We start from the raw sequence: 19883 nt of genomic DNA on the forward strand, positions 1-19883 counted from the left end.
GCATGCCCCTGGTGGCCCAGCCCAGATCCTCAGTGATTGTTTAATGAACGTGTGAATGAATGCATGAATAATGAGATGAACTTAAAAGGGCTCATGTAAGTAAAAAGCACTGTAAGAGTGTAAGTTACTATTATTACTGGTCAGTAGAATTTCCAAGATTTTATATTCCCAATGTTTTAAAAACAACTGACCCCACTCTGGTGCTTCCACTTTCACACTCCAACCTACTTAGCATTGAGGAGTCTGTCCAAAAAGGATGCATATCAGGATTTCTGAATTTATAAATGAATTTGTACAATGTGTTCACTTTGGCTTGCAGTGAGGCTACTTAAAGAGACTGTTTAGCTGTGTGTTAAAGGTGACCACACCCAGCTTTGACAGGGGCCCTGGGGAGGAAGGTGTGCCTCTGTGTGTATGTGTGTGTGTGTGTGTGTGTGTGTGTGGTGGGAAGGATGTCTACTCTGGAGTCAGGTGGTGGTGATGGTGGTGGAGTGTGGGAAATGAAGCGTGCACCCTAGAAAGCCTGCATGAGATCTCCAAAGAGAGGAGTATGGCCTAAGGGCCTAAAGTCAGGCAGTGTGAATAGGACTAGCTACAAAATTTGGTGGTAGTGGGACGGGGAATGAAATATGTAACAGCTAGAAGGCTGTGGTGTAACAAATACAACCAGACTCATTATGGTGGGCGTGTGGACAGAAGTGATGTCAAAACAGCTCCATAAAATATTAACCATATATAATAAAAATAGACCCAAAAGGTTATCAGTCCTGTCTTCTGAGATTAATATGGATGCCTCCTGGAAGATTGCCGATCTTGGGAAGAGGAAGGAGTAAATCAATGGAGAAGTAAGAAAAGGGGAGGTTGAAATTGGGAGAGGAAATGTGTCCATGAGTGACATTTTGGCAGAGCTGGAATATTTTTTTTTCCAAATATCCGTTTATTTATCCTTGAGAGGGAGGGGAGAGGAGTAGAGAGAGAGACACACAGAGAGAGAATCCCAAGCAGGCTTCACACTGTCAGTGCAGAGCCTGATATGAGGCTCCATCCCAAGAACTGTGAGATCCTGATCTGAGCCAAAACCAAGAGTCAGATGTTCAGTCTACTGAGACACCCAGGCACTCCAGAGCTGGTATGTCTGTGCCCAGTGCAGACATGTGACGACCGGTGTTCTCCCTGGATTTACCCTCCATGTCTGCTCCACTCCTACCCCACAGCCTGTCTAGTAGAAGGGACTCTTTTGTTGTTTTTTTTCTCTAAAATTTTTATTTGGAATTAATTTTTTTTAATTTTTTAATGTTTTTTATTTATTTTTGAGAGACAGAGAGAGACAGCACAAGCAGGGGAGGGTCAGAGAGAAAGGGACACACAGAATCCGAAGCAGGCTCCAGGCTCTGAGCTAGTTGTCAGCACAGAGCCCGATGCGGGGCTCAAACCCACGAACTGTGAGATCATGACCTGAGCCGAAGCTGGATGCTTCACCGACTGAGCCACCCAGGTGCCCCTAGAAGTAATTTCAAACTCATAGAAAAGTTGCCCGAATAGTACAAAACACCCATATACTCTATCCAGATTCACTCTTTTAACATTTTACCTCATTTTCTTTATTATTTATAATTTCTTCAGCAAATTGATACAATACATTAGCTAATCTGCTGGTAGTATTCCAGTTGTCAACTGACCCAACAATGTCCTTCATAGCATTTTCCTCTCTCCAGTACAGGGTCTATTCTGGAATCTCATACTGCATTTAGTCCCCTTGCCTCTAGAACAGTTCCTTAGTCTTTCTTTGTCTTTCATGACATTGACGCTTAAAACTTTTTTTGTTTATTTATTTTTGAGAGAGAGAGAGAGAGAGAGAGAGAGAGAGAGAGAGAATCCCAAGCAGGCTCCATGCTGTTAGTGCAGAGCCTGATGCAGGGCTCAAACTCATGAACTGTGAGATCATGATATGACCCAAAATCAAGAGTTGGATGCTTAACAGACTGAGCCACCCAGGCGCCCCCATGAAATTGACATCTTTTGAAGAATGTAGCCTCGCCGTCCCTCTTTAAAACAAAATACAATGGTTTTTCCCTTTGGATTTTGTCTGATGTTGGCTCATGTTTAGACTCAGGGTTATACATTCCTGACTGGGATTTACACGAGTGATGTTGCATCCTTTTAGTTGTCTTACATCTGGAGGCACTGGCTGGCCATCTGCCCCTTATGGTGTAATGTTAAGTTAGAGCTCTTGGTTAAGGTGTTGTCCAGTTTCTTCACGTGCACTTACTAATTTTTCCTCACTACTAATAAGCAATCTGTGGGGAGACACCTTATGGCCATATAAATATCTTGCTCATCATCAACCTTTTGCCCCTAGACTTACCAGTCATACCCTGTGGGTTTATAGGTATTTCTGGATCCTAGACAAGGAGTAGGAGTTCAAAGCTGTCTGGGGGGGGCGCCTGGGTGGCTCAGTCGGTTAAGTCTCCGGCTTCGGCTCAGGTCAGATCTCACGTTCGTGGGTTCGAGCCCCGCGTCGGGCTCTGTGCTGACAGCTAGCTCAGAGCCTGGAGCCTGCTTCCGGTTCTGTGTCTCCTTCTCTCTCTGCTCCTCCCCCTCTCATGCTCTGTCTCTCTCTGTATCAAAAATAAATAAAACACTAAAAATAAAATTAAAAAAAAAAAAAGCTGTCTGGGACCAAACCAGGTGGCCCAGTTTTGGTGCCTCACCAATGTGCCATGCTGGTCCCCACCCTATTGAGTAACCACATCTCCACAAGTTTGCCTCCTCTACTGACCCACCAGGAACAGCAATTCATTCGTCATTCACTCAACTGACATGTAAGCATGTTCTTGCGAAAGCATCTCAGCTTTTCTTGGGTACAGGAGGTATAAAAAGAAGGCTCATGCCCTCTCAGTGTCCTTCAGGAGCCTACAGTAGCATTGGGAGAACGGACTTGGACTCGCTGAAAGGTAAAGGGCAGATAAGTTGTCAGCACTGTGACCTCATAGGGCAGTTCAGCCAGACTTTTCCCATGACCCTGAGGAATTAGGTGCCCTTAAGACTTTGAGTTAAGGGGGATGCAGGGACCTTTTGTTAATGCAGGTAATCTTTGAGTGAGCACTGAAGAATAGGCAAATGTGGGTACACAGGGAGGAGAAATAAAGGCACTCTGGGAGGGGGGCTATGTGGGCAGAGACCCAGAGCTGGGGATGTGGATGGTGTGACTGGGGAGCAGTGAATCTTAGGTAGGCCTGGATGGGCCGAGGGTTGGCATGGGGGGGCAGGGTCTACTTTGCAACCAAATCTTACTGAGCGCCTACATTACGCCAGACATTTTAAAAAGTAACTTCTTCAGTTCTCAAAGGGATATATATTCAGTATAGGAAGTTTCAAAAAATAGAAATATGTAAAGAAAGATTTTAATGAGGTTACTCTAGTCTTTCATTCTCCAGATAACTGGTAAGCCACAGTGTATTCCTTTCACTTGTAAGGTCTTTATCATTCTTCTGGTATGTCTTGTTTTGGTTCATGGATTCAATAGCCCTTCCTATCCCTCAGAGGATATTCATTTTGCTTTTAAAAATGTCTTATTTTATTGGCTTTATTTTGCTTTCTTTATAACTTCTGTCCTCAAATTTGTTGCTTCTCTAGCGGTTTAGGTTTTTGTCAAATGTTTGGTAAATTTTGGTGATATGTTCCCCTCTTTGTATTGTGGGACTTTTCAGTCAACCACTCTGTGAACCCCAATTCCATGCCAACCAATGGTTGTGGACAAGAGGGTGGGATGTGTCTGCTAGAGACTGGTGTCTAGGTGTCACCTTGCCTCCCTGCCCCAAGGTCCAGGGCACAAACATGGGTGGAGAGGTGGGATGGAGCCCAGCTGCTCCAAATCTAATCACCAACCACTCAGGGCTTCTCATGAGCCCCCAGTGTACTGGCTCCAAACTGGAGCTCCCAGAGCTGCTCCTCTGACTGAGCACAGAACCCTTCGCCTCACCTGCTTGGGTTCAGATCCTAACCCAGGACTTATCAGTACTATGACTTTGGAAAAGTTATGTAACTCTAAGTCTTATTTATAAAGTGAGGATGATAATAGTTTGTATCTCAAAGGATTTTTGTGAAGATTAAATGAGGTAATACATACAAGCTTTTAAGAATGGTGTCTGTCATCTTTATGTGCTGTGTGAGTGTCAGTTGCCGTTATTACTGGTATTTTTTTCATGGGTTTTATTTTGGGGGTTGTGGTTTCTCCATCAGTTTATTCCCATTTGCCTTCCATCTTCAATGACCCCATATCACTCCTTCTTGTTTTCTGGGCTACTCTTCCTAGAAAATGTCTCTTCTGTCATTTCCTGGGTCCTTGGGGGAGGCAGGCATATGCCCCTGGCCCTGCCATCGTGATACAGTCATGCATTTCCTTCAAGTTCTTTTTTTCTGAGTACATGCAAGTGTGTTCCTTTTTATCTGTAATATGTTCATTGGGGCTACCAGGCCCCAGGCAGGACTCGTCACCTGCTCTGTGTTACCTGATGCTGATTGTCCTATGCAGAGCTGGAAGGTGATGAGTCCTCTTCTCAGCCTTCCTCAGGCTAGTTTGAGGTTGTCCTAATGAATGTAAGGGCCCTCTGTTTCCTTTGTCAAAAGGAATGTTAATTATTTTCAGCAGTCTAATTACGTGGCTAATGAGAAACCGACTGCGATAACATCCCTTTAATTACTCTTGCCTAAGTGCTGTTTGGAGCCATATTTTGAACATGCTGCAAGGCTCAGTGCTTTCACAGTAGATGGAGCTGTCCAGCGAAAGGCTGAGTGAAGGGCCTGGGCTGCCGGGCTTAAGCTCATGGTCGAAGTGCCTGGCTGCAGTCAGGGCCGAGCCAGGGGTATGCTGGCCTTTCCTCTGGGCCATTACTTAAATAAAGGGGACATTCAGATTGGGTCACACGTAGAGCATACAGCAACTGTCACAGCTCCTTCCGTGCATCTCATTTCTGTCTTTCCCCCAATGCATCTGCTGTTCAGTCTGGTCTTGGCCAGGCCTCCTCATTCTTGGAGTACTTGCGCCTTGCCTTTTCCCTCATTCAGCACTTGGATGTTGAATCCCTATTATATGTTGAGTTTTATCCAGGACATGGGGATGCAAAGATAAGAAACTCATGGTTCATATAGCTTCCTATAACAAAGTTTTCTCATGCCCCTCCCTTCTTAGCCCAGGAGAAATGCCACGTGTCTGTGTTCTGACCCCTACCACCTTCTCTGGCTTGTCTTCTATACTATGGCCTTCCTGTGGTTTTGAAGTGGTGTCTTTCATGGGCAGACCCTTGGAGGCAGCTCTCCTAAGGCCATGGGGGACTTGAAAATGCTGGAAGGGGCAGCTCACATGAGACTGTCCACCATGAGAACCCACTGTCACCTGTAGGTAGCCCATTGCTGTGGGTAAATGAAGTCCTCTATTTCCTGTCCACACATCCCCATCTCCCCTGAGTGGTGCAATAGAAAAAAGTGCTGGTAAAAACTTTGGCCTTCCCATTAACTTCCTTGAGTTTCCCTTACCTCCTGAGTGATTCTGAGTTAATTCCTCCATCCCAGACTTGTAAGAGATTCTGTGTGGAAGCTGTCTGGCACACAGGAGGTACCCAATAAACAGTCTGGACTTTTTAAACACTCCAGGCAGCACCCCTAGACTGAGTTATAGCCAGAGATCCAGGGGATGACCTGATTTACCAAGAGCCCTCTCCTGGTTCTTGGATATAAGTCGCAGTGGATGGAGACTTTCATGGAATGATGGTTCACCCCCCCTCCCCCGATCTTACAATGGAGGCCTGAACCTGAGGAAGACAGGAAGGGCCGGCGTGCCCATTCAGAAGAAAAGGTTTTCCAAGAGCAAGATGTAGCTGCCTTTTAGGTCTGTGTGTTTGGTGGCCTTCTGGTCACCCTGGATAAGCTCCAGAGCAGTGCAGCTCAACCCAACTTTGTGTGATGATGGAAAGTGTTCTGTATCTGCACTGTCCAATATCGTAGACACAAGCCACATGTAGCTGTTGAACACTGGAAGTGTGGCTAGTATAATGGAGGGATGCAACTTTTAATTTTATTCATTTTTAGTAAATTTAAATTTAAATAGCCACAAGGAACTATTGAATTGGACAGTGCTGTTCTAGAGCTTATAGAAAAACAAGCTAGTTGTGCACTACATGTTCTTGGCTGAGACCTCACCTTCAGCCTCTTAGTTTTCCCATGTCCAATTTGTAGAAGAGAGTCAATGTGTGCTAGGTTGCTGGCAAGGGTCGTGTGAGGTGAAAGGGGAAATGACAAGGTGTGAGAAGCGCCCAGAAGGGAGGGTTGGAGCCCCCAAAGCTATAGACATCCTGCTGAGACAGACTCACTGTCTAGGCACCTGACCTATCTGATTCTCGGTTCTGCCCCCAACTGTGTGCAAGGGCAGAGCCACTGGTCTACACGGCAGCGGAGATGGGCAAGTGGTGCTCGGATACGTGACCCTCATGCCAGTAAGGTATATTCCAGGTGAGGAGAAATCACTTGTGTTACGGTTTTCTTGATTTCAAATGACAAAAACTTAACAAACTAGCTGAAGCTGAAAAGGAAACATTTACTTTCTTGTTAAAGTGAAATACTCAGGTTGGAGAAGGCCCAGTGAAGTTACTTAAATGCTCTGGATGAGAAGCAGGTGGAAATTCCAGGCGATAGGTCAACAAAAGATTTCACTTTGCCTTTATTTGTTAATAAATATATTGCCAAACAGCTGGCTAGGACCTGCAGCTTCCAGCCCCTGGCCACAGGGCAGGTGTGCCGGGCATGTCCCCTTGGCAATTGGGGCTTTGCTGTGGCCAAGCTGGCACTGTAGGGACCAACAGATGATGTTTGCAATGAGGGGCAGGGAATTTTTGACCCCCTAATTACGCTAACTTTAGCTGCTCTGGCCTTGCTATTTCTCGGATTTGTTCTTTAGCTTGCTCCTCCCTCAGGGTCTTTTTACTTACTGTTCCCTCTGCTTGGAATGCTTTTCTGCTTCTTTGCGAAGCGTCTGGGTAGCTTAGTCAGTTGGGTGTCTGACTCCTGATTTTGGCTCAAGTTGTGATCTCATGGTCATGAGGTCAAGCCCCACACTGGGCTTTGCACTGAGTGTAGAACCTGGTTAGGATTCTCTCTCTCTCTCTCTCTCTGCTCCTTCCCCACACTCTCTCAAATAAATAACCATTAAAACACACACAAATCACTTTTTAAAAAAAAGGCTTTTTTGCATCTTTTTGATCTATGCCCAAATACTACCTCCTTAGAGAAGTTTAAGACATGCCCTCCACATCCAGTTTCTCTGTCCTCACCAGGCATCTCCCCTTCTTTGTGGCATACTATTGGACATTCCAGCATGTCAGCTAGCTTAATTATTGTCTGTCTCCCTGTGAGATGTGAGCTTCAAGGGGGCAAGAACATTGTCTTGTTCACACTCAGTTCAGTGCCTGGCCTTCAGCAGGTGCTCAATAAATATTTGTTGACCACGGGAATACAACACCTTGAATAAGCGCGTTAGCCTCCACGGGACTTCGTGGACTGGGTCTCTGGTTGTTTAGAAATCTCTGGAGGTGGCTTAGCTATAGAAAGTTGTGAAAAGCAGGGCACTGGGTATCATGCTGTTCAGACAGCTCAGGTTTATCCTCCAAAAGGCTCACTGGGCTTCTTTCTGCTCTACTCGTGAGGCAACAAAGGGGAAGTGTTCTCATTGCTCCAAGGGTGTGGGGGTGGTGTGGGGTAACCTATAGGACACTCTAAGGACATGGGCAGTAATAATGAGAACCCTGATAAATTCCTGGTCACTTAGTCAGTGAGGCTGTGAGGCCGCTGGCTGTCCTTTTCCAGCTGACAGAAGGAACCTTGCTGGTCTCACGTGACCAGGATTCCAGGGCCCCTCAGCTGCTGCCTGATGGGATCTGCATAGGGGATTATTGATGAAGGGGAGGTGAGGTAGCTCTTTACTGTAACACATGCCTTGCTCTGGGATGGCAGCCAGGCAGCTAATTAGAGAGGCCAGCAGCTGTCCAGCCTTTCAGGCAGCAAGCAGCAGCTACCCAGTGCCAGGGGGTGGGGCGGGAGGCAAAGGGGAGGGGCGCAGGGCCAGAGACCATCTTCCAAGGTGTAAAGGATGGGCCGTCAGGGTTTGTTTAGAAGGGGACACAGAAAGGCAAGGCAAGGGTGGGGCTGGTTGGGGAGAAGGAAGGAAGGAGAGGAGGGTGAGGGGCCTGAGTAGCCTGCAAGTGAGGAAGAAGACAGAGTGGTGACATGTCTGGCAGACAGAGAAACCCAGATCCTAAGCCCAAAAGGAGAGGGCATGGAGTGGAAGGACAGGGTCAAATGGAGTGTGTTCGCAGCCTGTCTCCCATTTCCACCAACCTCTTGTGTGCCAGTCAGGCCCAAGGGCCTGGGTCTTTGCCTGGGGGAGCTGAGCAGACCCAGGTGCATTTGCACCTTTGCACAGTCCTTCATTGACTCCAGAAGTTGCCACATCCACTTGTGTTCAGAACTGGTCTTACTACAGGACATGTAAAAGCAGTTCTGCATCCCATAGGAAGAACCAGGGCACTTTGAGTAATCAGAGGGCTTCCCCCGTGGGTCTATGGGGGCATTTTTTCCTTTACTCTGTTGGTACCTATGGTGGGGGGAGATTTGGGGATGAGGAGAGTGAGAGGAACAAAAGGATGTGTTTGTCTGCTGCTTCCTGGATCTGGTCTTAGGTTCTGGGTCATGGAGACAGGGCAGAGAGTGGGGGTAGGTTTTGTTTTTAGGTTCTGGTCAGAGAAGTAGAGCTTCAATCCTCCAAGCCCAGCTTACCCTAAATAGTTATAGGGGAAGAGAGAATGATGCAGAGGGACTTTCCTGCCAGCAGCTGCTGGTTAAACCTCTTTGGGAAATGAATGCTATGTGCATGAAAACTGGATGTGCCTTTTGAGAGTGCCAGCACATCGTAGAAATAACAGAATAGGCATTGTTATTCTCTGACCTGAGCCGGAGCTTGGCCCCTTGCCCACGTAGGAGCCTGCAGTTTCTCCTGGGATGCCTGGGATGTTTTGTTCCTGCTCCAGCCTTCCTCATGTGATATGTCTTCTCTGTTATCCCCACCCAAGTCATCTATTCATCTGTCCTCATCCCTCTGTCCAGGTGATGGCTCTTGGAGATGGGAGAAGAAGAGTGAATATTATCCTTTCTTCCCTCATTTGCAAAGATAGCCCTGGCCACTGTAAACCCATATTTATGGTGCTTTGTGGGAGAGAGCCCTTCCAAGATGAGGTGGCCTAAAAATTAGGGAAGCATGCTAGACATCACTGCTTGGTTGACAACACTGGATGGTGCAATCACCCAAGTGTGTAGCTGAGCCCTTCTCAACCTTGCTTGTCTGTCCATCCAAAAGAAACTCCGTGGCCTCAAGGAATTCATCACATGAAGGGAGAAACAGACAATAATAACTTTAAGATGGGACATTATGTTTTAATGAAAGGATGTTCAAAGTCCTGTGGGAACATCAGTGATGCAATAGCTGGGGGCTTAGGAGGATGGCATCACAAAGGAATGAGGAGGCAGCCGGGTCTCAGAGGAGTGCCCGGGCATGTTGATGAAGCTAGACAGACAGACTTTGGCTTTGTGTTTACAAATAAGCGGCTTACAGGACAGACTAAGTAGATTATAGTGAATGAGGGACAGGTGCATGCAGACGCATGGGAAGCTGCTTGGAGGCATGACGTACCGGGAGAGGGGTGACTCTGGAGCCCGAAGACCAGGGTTTGAATCAAATGCGTAGATTGGGCCTAATCTCTTATTGTTTTAAGATTCAGTGTTTTCATCTCTAAAATGGAGGGTAGGGGTGGGGGTGGGATGGGTGGTGATAATTGCTGCCCTCCCTGCAGGAGTCTTGGGAGAATCATCAGAGATGATACACTCGAAAAAGTGTAAGTTCTGCCCATGTTAGGTGCTATAAGGGCTCTTCACACATTCATACACTCCAAAAACTTCTAGTTCAGGCCCTGGGTTCCACAAAGGAGCCTCATACGGCCTACACCAGGGACCTGCTCTAAGGGGCCAGGAAGTGTCAGTGGGGGCTGGGGACAACATGTACACTTGGAGGCAGGAGTGGGATCCCTGCTAGACTAATGCCTCCTTGTCCAGCCCCCAGCAGCTCCCTAGAGGAAGAGCCTGCAGACCAGGAAGCAGGAGGTGTCTGGGGCCAGGCGGGCTCCCAGGGCTGCCTGCCGCAACCGGCAGGCTGTGCTGCCAGGATGTGGGCTTTGGTTTCTCTTTCTGTTTTGTCTTGTGCTTGTTGATGTGGCCTGCTTAGCTCCCCGTGGAAGGGGAAGTGCTAGTGGGTGGGATTGAACTCCCCGGGTGTGGGTCACGGTGGTACTGTGGGTAGAGGGAGTGTTGGACATGCCCCATTAAAGACTTTTTCTCAAGGTAATGGGTATGTGCCAGGCTGGCTGGCAGAAGCGGGAAGGTGGGGAAGGTTGAGGCTCCTGTAGGTAGAGTAGCCGGGGAGGAGCCAGGGAGCACAGCAGCCCACTACACTTTGCTCTCCGTCCTTCACTTGTCTCAGTGCGGCGAGGCAGGGCGTGGCTGGGGACCCAGGGGTGCACACCCTCCTGGGCCACAAGCACATGTGCATGTAGAGAATTCTGCCCTTTCACTTCCCCTCAGCTCCCCTGCTGCCTTGCAAGTTGTCAGCACAGGGAACTCAGAGAGCCTGGGACGTATGGGCAGGGAGGAAGCTGGCTGTGGGCACCAGCTCGGGTGGCGCCTCTGTGGATGACCCTGCTTGGCCCTCTGTGGGGAGGAATGGTCTCGGCTTCTACCCCTGTCCTGTTATAGGGCCACCTTGCACCTGACCTCTGTCCTTGGGCTCGTGCAGATGGTGCTGCACTCAAGGGGTCTTCAGAGAAGCTTCAGGATGCTCATATTAAAGCCAGAATCTCTATCAAATGGTCAAATCTTAGGAATATATTATAAATATGTATGTGGCCAGGGGCATTATAAAGTCAGATTTGTATCAGCTTGTTGTCCTTTTTTTTTTAATTAAAGAAAATTTTTATTCGTTTTTAAGAGACAGAGTGCTTGCCAGGGAAGGACAAAGAGAGAGAGTGAGACCCAGGATCTGAAGCAGGCTCCAGCACTCTGAGCTGTCAGCGCAGAGCCAGATGTGGGGCTTGAACCCATAACTCTGAGATCATGACCTGAGCTGAAGTCGGATGCTTAACCGACTGAGCCACCCGGGTGCCCCTATGTTATTGATGTTAATAGGAAGGGCCTCAACAATAATAGTGGTAAAACAGAATGATGTAAATATTAGGGTGGTGGGATTATTGTGGGGAGAGGGTCTGGCACACATTTTGTTGCTGTGCTTGTTTTTCTGTGTGTAGTTGTGCTTGACTCCCCAAATGCTAAACAAATGGCCTGCGTGTCTGGGGTTGTGGATTGCCCTTGAGAACAGATGTAGCCACTGCAGGATGAAGGTGAGAGTGTAATTTGAAGCTAAATGAGAAAGGCACAGGATTCTAAAATTATACCCCCTCTCAGATTTACAAATGTGCACACATTTACTCGTGGTGCAAGAAGCCCTAAGTCCTAGCCCCACGTGTGAATTGCCCGGGATCCATCCCAGGCTGTCATTGCTGGATTAACCAGACCTGAGCAAGCAGGATGGCACAGAGGAGGTAATAGGTTCCAGGAGAGGGGCCCAGTGGCCTGGGTGAGCTGACTGCCTGGTGCTGAGCCCAGAGCCCGGGCAATTGTAGTGCTTGCCTTGAGGCTACCCCTCCGACTAGCCTGGTAGGTTGGAGCTGGAGCACTTGAAGCTAATGAACACCTCTTCTTTTATTCCCAGGGACACATGGAAGCCGCCTACCCACTAGCCAAGGATCAGCTGAGTCCTGGGGCTGATGCTTGCCCACGCTGCTGAGAATGGCACAGAGGCCCAGCCAGGCAGCTGGAGAAAGGTTAACTCGGGATACTCCTGGACAGTGATCCTGATGTCTGTTCTGAGTCGTGCGCTCAAGGGTGTGATAAGTGAGTATGTTACAGGCTCCCCGGGGATCACCAGTGCTCCCTGCCTTGGCAGCATGGACACAGGTCCGGATGTTCTAGTTCTGAGCCTGTGTTCTGTCCAAGAGCTTGTCACAGGGCTATAGTTGTGGAATAGGAGGGGAGTGTTCAGCAGTTTCAGGCCGTTTCACATGCTGGAGTCATAACCACATGGTCTCTAAAAACTGTGCCAGACCCGATTGGCTGACACGAGTGATGTCAGACACCCAGCACATAGGAGATGACATCTTCCCAAATTCTCTTTCTTATCTGTAGGCTGTGGATGCTTTGGGTCCCGGGCTTTACCTCTGTGCAATGAGAACTGTACCTCGTTTGGGACTCCAGACTCTGCTCAGATGCTATGAGCAGTTCACAAGGCCTTGGGTGGAGCACCCAGGGCACTGGGAGGCGAGAGATTGGTGGTGCCTAAGCTGCCATAAAAGTGGCCACCAAAGGGTCAAGACAAGCAAGGCATCTGCTGCTTTTGGCCTGTTAGGAGGAGGTTCTCCTCTTCCCAAGTCCGGACAAGCTGCACGGAGAGCAAGGGGCCCCCCAGCTGGGGAGTTGCATCTATCCTCATGCAAGGTTTCTTTCTAGGCTTGGCCTCTGGCTTTTCCTTGATGATGCTTTAAAAAATGATGATTGGTTGGGGTGCCTGTGTGGCTCGGTTGGGTGTCCAGCTTCAGCTCAGGTCATGATCTCATGGTTCGTGGGTTCAAGCCCCATCTTGGGCTCTCTGCTGACAGCTCAGAGCTTGGAGCCTGCCTCTCGGATTCTGTGTCTCCCTCTCTCTCTGGTCCTCCCTTGCTCATGCTCTGTCTCTTTCTCTCTCTCAAAAATAAATAAACTTAAAAAAAAAAAAAAGACCATTGGCTGCTTCCCAAGCCCCGGAGGGCCTGTCTGGCCTAAGGGCTGTTTTCTTCCTAGGGCAGACGGTCCTGCTGAGGGATCAGGGACTAGCAGGCAGGGAACTCCCCTGGAAGACAGGCCAGGGAGAGCCGGTGCCTTCACACTCCTGACTGCACAGGCTGTGGGAGCTGCTGGGCTGGCAAATTGGACCCTGGGGCCTCAGATTCCACGCAGGAACTTGTGGAGAGGGAAAGGGGTAACTAGGTATTTCTCAGCTGTAGGCAGTTGTGGATTTTAGTGCCAATGAGAGTTTAAAACTCAGGGCTAGCATTTAGTTTTCACTCTGCCTGCACTTGCAAAATCAGTTTGTGGTTGGAGGGTCTTTCAGGACGTTGATTTGTAGCCAGGGTAGTGTGAGCCTGAACTGTGGGAGGGAGGTGGGGGTGCAGAGATGGCCGCAGAGGCCACTGTGGGAACACGGTGGCTCAAACCAGAGGCCTATTCCCCCACGTAATACAGAATTCTCCAGGGCAGTCTACACCATCACCCCTACGAGTGTTGTACCCTTCAGTCCAGTGATCCCATTTCTGGAATTATTCATTAAGAAATCTTTCTTTAAGGGGTACCTGGGTGGCTCAGTAGTTAAGCATCCAACTCTTGATCGTAGCTCAGGTCTTTATTATTTTTTTTTATTAATTATTCGTCTTTTTTTCTTCTAAGATTTTATTTGTAAAAAATTTTTAATGTTTATTTTTGAGAGAGACAGAATGTGAGTGGGGGAGGGGCAAAGAGGAAGGGAGACACAGAATCGGAAGCAGGGTCCAGGCTCTGAGCTCTCAGCACAGAGGCCAATGTGAGGCTTAAATTCACAAACTGTGAGATCGTGACCTGAGCTGAAGTTGGACACTTAACCAACTGAGCCACCCAGGTGCCCCCAAGATTTTATTTCAATTCAAGTTAGTTAACATGTAGTTTAGTATTGGTTTCAGGAGTAGAATTTAGTGATTCATCAGTTACATGTAACACCCAGTGCTCATCACAACAAGTGCCCTCCTTAATACTGACCTCCCATCTAGCTCATCCTTCACCTGCCTACTTCCATCAACCCTCAGTTTGTTCTTGATAGTTAAAAGTCTCTTAAGGTTTGCCTTCCTCTCTGTTATCTTATTTTTCCTTCCCTTCATCTGTTCATCTGTGTTGTTCTTAAATTCCACATGTGAGTGAAATCATATGACATTTGTCTTTCTCTGACTTATTTCACTTAGCATAATACACTCCAGTTCCATCCACGTTATTGGAAATAGCAAGAGGTCATTCCTTTTGATGGCTGAGTAATATTCCATTGTATATTTATACCACATCTTTATCCATTCATCATTGATGAACATTTGGTCAGCTCAGGTCTTGATCTCAGAGTTGTGAGGTCAAGCCCCATGTTAGGCTCTATGCCCAGCATGGAGCCTATTTAAAAAAAAAAGAAGAAATATTTTCTTAGGTTTTAGTCCTACATAAGAAAAAGGCTGAATTCTTTTGTTACAGGCATAGAAAAGATGTTTCTTGTGGTGTCATTGTAATAGTGGAAATGGGAAACAATTTGTCTCTCTTTTTTGAGCATCTAAGCTAAGTAAATTATAGTGTTCCACCTGGTGGAATATCACACAGCCATTATAATAAGGAGAACATAAGCAATATTAACAGTTGGGGAAAATGATTATGATATAATAGTGAAAATGTCAGGTTACAGAATAAGTACATTAAAGCAACCTGTAAAATAAACACATGAGAAAAAATTACAAGGGAGAAATGATAGTGGCTGCTGGATTGGTGGAATTAGGAATTCCTTTTCTTTCTATGGTGCATGGATTTGCTTCTTTTAAAGCTAAATGAAATCCAGATGAATACATAATATGCCATTAACAGTAACTTTCTCTAAGATGTGGGGTGATGGAAGACTTTTACTTTCTAGGCCAGTCCTTTCTGTAATCTTTAAATTTCAGGTGTGAGCACATGTGACTTTTCTAATCAGGATAAATAATAAAGATATTTTTAAATGTTAGCATTGAAACTTTAAAAAGGCTGTATCTCCCAAGACAGGGGAGAAGAGAAAGGCTGAGCCAGCTAGCTGTTTATACCTGCTCTTATCAGTGTTTATAGAGCCTGTGCCTGTGTGGGCTCATTCATTCATTTATTCATTCATGCCACAAGTATTAGTGGGTCTTATCACCAGGCACTGTTGTAGGCACTGGGAACCCAGCAGTGAACAAGACGGGGCTCCTGCCCTCATGGAGGGGGCATTCTTTCTAGTTGGAGGAGATAGACAACAAACTGGCAGCAAAATAGCAGAAAGTGAAAGTGCTGGAGGAAGGAAACAGGATGATGTCAGTGATGGGAAGGCTATTTTGAAGTGGAGACCAGAGAAGGTCTCTGGGGTGACGGTTGAGCTGAGATTTGAATAACAATAGAGAAGCAGCCAAGTGAGGTCTGGAGCCTTGCAGGCTACACTCTCAGAGCCCCACCTGCTGGGTGCCCTTCACTGCCCAGCCCTGGGGGAACCTCTGTGCCAGGCTGACTGTGTTCCCCAGGCCCACTTGCCCCCCTGCACCTGTCAGCTGGGATTTGCTTAGCATCTGAGGCCCTCTAGAATCCTCTCTGGCCTGCTGCTCTGTGTGGAATGGTTGCTCCTGACACTCTCCCTGGTGCTGCTCCAGGCACCAGGCTTCTGCTGGTTGCTGCTCTTGGCCAAATGTCCATGGCAGGGCTGGGCCATCTGAGATTCCCAGCCACATTAGGGTGGGCTGGCAGTCAGGGTGGCCTGACCAGGACCAATGTGTGTCTTGGTGAAAGGTCTTTGAATGGCACATCCCTTGAGGCCGTCAGAGGTGGCTGCTACCGTGGTCCTGTGAGGCTCAGCTATGACCCTAGAGGATCCTTGTGTGGATCTTGGCAGAGTTTGGCCTCTCAGAATATGCTGAGAGCCTACAATAGCTCTGACACCTGTTCTAGGCTTCACTGATGCGAGGCTTACCTCCCTCTTGCTTCCTGTTGTCTCTCCATATACCGTCCTAGCCTAGCAGAAACTCAGAAAATGGTGGTGCCTATAGAGAAGCCTGTAGTCAGCTTCAGAGGCAGTGCAGCGTGCTGATTGGAAATGAAGGCTCTGGAGCAAGACTTGTTGGGGTTGAATCCTAGCTCTGCCTTTTGTAGCTGTGTTTATTAAGACTTTCTCTTCCTCAATTGCCCCATCTATAAAATAGGGTAGAATATTATCTGAGTTAGTACATGGTAAGTGCTGAGAAGAGTGCCTGACTATTACTGTGACTTGGGAGGACCATCCCAAAGAGCTTTCCTGGAAGATGCCCATAGCAAGAAAGGGTGGAACTGGGTTGTGGAAGCGGGCTAGCAAGCTCTGCTTGCTTCCTTTCTGGCCCTGAAACAAGCCATGTGTTCCTCCCACCCTCACCCCTCCAGCTTGACAACTGCGGTGGAAAGCTCAGGATTGTTTCACACCTTGCATCTTTCACCCAGATGTTAGGACACCTGCCCACCGCTCATTGATTCCACTCACCTCCAGCACAGAGCCTACCAGGGGGCTGGACTCAGAGTCCTCCCCCCCCCATTTGCTCTCAGGGGCCCCCTATAAGGGCTGTGCCTCTCCATAGCACACAGAACTGTAGCAATTTTGGTGCCTGGGAATGGGGAAGTAAATGAGGTAAACGAGGCCTGGTAATGAGGTGAAGGCCTGCCCAGCCCGGTGGCATGAAAGGAGAATCCTGATTTTCTATCAAGATGCTTCTCTGGGGGCACCTGAATGGCTCAGTCGGTTAAGGGTCCAGCTTTGGCTCAGGTCATGATCTCATGCTTCATGGGTTCGAGCCCCGCGTTGGGCTCTGTGCTGACAGTTAGCTCAGAGCCTGGAGCTTGCTTAGGATTCTCTCTCTCCCTCTCTCTCTGACCCTCCCATGCTTGTGCTGTCTCTTTCTGTCTCAAAAATAAATTAAAAACATTAAAATAAAAAATTCTGGAAAAAAAAAAAGATGCTCCTCTGGATAGAAATTCTCAGAGTCATTATGTTGTGGCACCTTAACTTCCTGGAACAAGGTGAGAGTTTTGAGTAAAACCAAAGTTGCCTTATCTGGTTTTGCCTTCAGCCTGTCTTAGACTCTTTGCTCCTCTCAACTTGCTATGCTCTCTGCCTTGGGAACAGCTCAGTAGGTTCTGGAAGGTGGTAAGATATTCCTGGGGAATAAAACTTTGAACCCCTCCCCACAAAGTCATCTATCACCTGTCCCCTTGAGGGGGCAGTGCCCTGTTTCAACAAGTCACCTTGAATTCTGGCCCTGGAACTCTGTACTCCCAGGCCCTTTTATCAACAAATATGAAGGCTCTTGTAGGTGAGTGTTGTTCCCCATATCCTGCTTGTGAAACCGTCCACAGCTCTCCAAATTCTTTTCTCCTGTTTTCATCCTTGCCCACGCTCTCCACTTCACCTTGGGTTTTCTTTCCTGGGCCGTCCTGTGTTTGTGTCTTGGTCCTCAGGATAGTTGTGTTTGTCACCAGGAGACAACGTCCAGTGCGCTGCTGGTTCTTCCTGACGCAGGCCTTCCCAGGGCTCTGCTCCCAGTGCTGAGCAAGGAGGTACTGGAAGAGTGTGGGGAAAGGGCTCGGGTGGGGGGAAGCCTGGGCAGGGATAGGGGTCTGTTGGGCCAGCCGAGGGTCGGGAAGCCTGTCCCAGCTCAAAGTTTAAGCACAACTCCTGTGAGTATTAGCAGTGGGTTCAGGGAGTGGACTTTTGCAAATCCACCAAGTCAGTGCTGCCTCTAATGTTAGTGTTGGTGCCACCATGGGTGTGAGCTGTCATCCTGTCTGATGACACTGTCTCACATCCACTTTCTCTGTCTTCATCCCCATCTCCTGGCCCCAGCCAGGATTTCCAGTTTCCCCGGTTTGTCTCACTGGACTAGGCCTGTTCTTCTGGCAAAACCCCACAGATGCAGCCTGACCTGGCCTAGGTATGCTTCCCCTCTGCCTACCCATGGTCTTCCAGTTATGGAAGGTTCCAGAAATGGAATTCAGGCCTTGGGCTCACCCTGTTCTCTTCCCAGTCCTCTCTTCTGCTCAACATCTTGCCCTCCTTCCACCGTTTAACAGCTACTCCTTTGTTCTTGCTTGCTTCTGCTCTAAGGTTTGGAGGTCCAGCTCCTTAAAGTCACCTGCTTCAGGGGGGGTGTGACTGGACCCCCTGAGTTGTTACTGACCAGGATACCACCCTTGGCCATTTCTAAAGATGAGCCCATGGGGCAAGGAGAGCAGGGTTTCAAAGTCAGCATCAAGGTAGGGGCTGACCGGAGAGGACCCCACTAGCTGTATCAGGGAACAGGATCCTGTGGGCCAGAGGGGCCAGAGGTGCGAGTGCAGGTCAGGTGGACAGATCTAAGTTCAGGGGGGTCTGAGTTGGTCAGGAGGCAGAGTGCTTTCCAGGCCACTGTAACCCTGCCTGCCTCAGGTCATGGGCCCCTCCTCATTCTCAGTGAATTTCCTTGGAGCTTGAATCTGTTCTCTCCCACTCAGGGGGTCTAACAGTCTACTGGGGGTTCAGGATAAAATTAGGTTATGAGAAGCTTGTCAGGAGGGCTGGTCGTTTCATTCCACCCTTTTCCAGCCTGGACCTCAGAGATCTAGTTCTGAGGCCCCTCCCCTTTCATTAAACCTCCCCAGCTGCACAGAGGCTGGAAGTTCGCCTGGCCCCCTCTCAGCTCAGCCTTTGCTCCCCCATGGGCTGTGTGTGGTTATTGGTTTCACAGGGTTGCTTGGCTGCTGGGTTGTGCTCTGGGTGGAGGTGAAGACCTGACCTGCTTAGCAAAGAAGGTTGCCCAACCGCTAGTGAGGCAGGGGCAGAATGGCCCACCTCAGGTAGGAGGTGGCACAAAAAGTGGGAGAAGCTGACCAGGCAGCCCGGCTCTGTGCCAGAAGTGACAGCCACACTTTCTTGAGTTTTTGCTGTAATTTCAGTAGTGTCTCTTAGCTCCCATCCTTATCGTCCTCCTCGGAAGTAGTTACTCTTATTATGCTCCCTTTATTTATAAGGAAATGGCGGCACAGAAAGGTCTGGGAACATGTCCTAGACCCCACAATGAAGGGTACATCCAGTTTGAAAACCCAGGAAGTTAGAGTCTAGGACCCCTGGGCTTAGCCACTTCATGCTATTCAAACCGGTGAGTCACAGTTTGTTGGTGGTGATGGCTCAGGAGGGAACAGCTTGCAGTTACTTTACAGGACTCCAGGCCTTCTTAGGTTCATTTGTCCGGCAAGGTTGTTGAGCAAGCTTCTCTGTACAAGGCACAGAGATGATTAATCCATATCCATACAACAAATGGTTTTAAGATAAAATTTATTATTGTAAAAGTTTATACATACTTGGTAGAAAAAAATTTTAGATGATACAGAGAAGTTTTAAAAAGGAAATAAATATCACTTGTGACATCACCCTCCAGAGATGATTATGGCTGATTTTTTTTTTCTTTTACAGGTATGTAGGCTTTTGCGAAATCAAAATCATATTAATCATTTAGTTTTGAGTCCTGCTTTTTTCCTCTTAACATTATATTAAACATTCATCAAGGGGCCACTGGTGCATGGCAAAGCAGTGCTAACTGTGGTCACAGAAGTGAACTGGGTGCAGAGGTGGACAGACAGGACAGCAGATAGCTCTGGAATTGGCTGTGTTTAGGAAAGTCTTCACAGAGGAGGAGCTAGACCTTGAAGGAAGATTGTGGGCTCATGGGCAATGGGTTGGGGGTGGTGGTGGCAGTAGCAGTTGGGAAAGGCACCCCAGGTAGCAAAAGCAGTAATGAGAAGATCCAGAGGACAAGATCTGAGGCAGAGGTGGCTCATAAAGGGCTTTGCCAGCCATCCCTACGGGTTCGAGCCTTACTGTGTAGATGGTAAAGATCCACTAATAGGCCTTACGTGGAGAG

General features: G+C 48.1%; 1 protein-coding gene across 5 annotated transcripts in view; it reads left to right on the forward strand.

The window, feature by feature from the left end:
• Positions 1-19883, forward strand: part of TMEM229B (transmembrane protein 229B) — a 39868-nt gene that overhangs the window by 12206 nt on the left and 7779 nt on the right. For 4 of the 5 annotated variants that reach the window (XM_029951433.1, XM_029951430.1, XM_029951434.1 and 1 more), the window contains exon 2: positions 11864-12045. Coding sequence is in view for 1 of the 5 variants with exons in the window: in XM_029951434.1 (XP_029807294.1) it covers positions 11919-12045 (127 nt within the window). In the remaining 4 variants the exon portion in view is untranslated. Of the gene's footprint in view, positions 1-10371; positions 10441-11863; positions 12046-19883 lie in introns of those variants that run through there. The other variant, XM_029951432.1, reaches the window with a different exon arrangement.

The sequence above is a fragment of the Suricata suricatta genome, chromosome 9 (assembly GCF_006229205.1).
Source record: "Suricata suricatta isolate VVHF042 chromosome 9, meerkat_22Aug2017_6uvM2_HiC, whole genome shotgun sequence".
Classification (NCBI taxonomy): Eukaryota; Metazoa; Chordata; class Mammalia; order Carnivora; family Herpestidae; genus Suricata; species Suricata suricatta.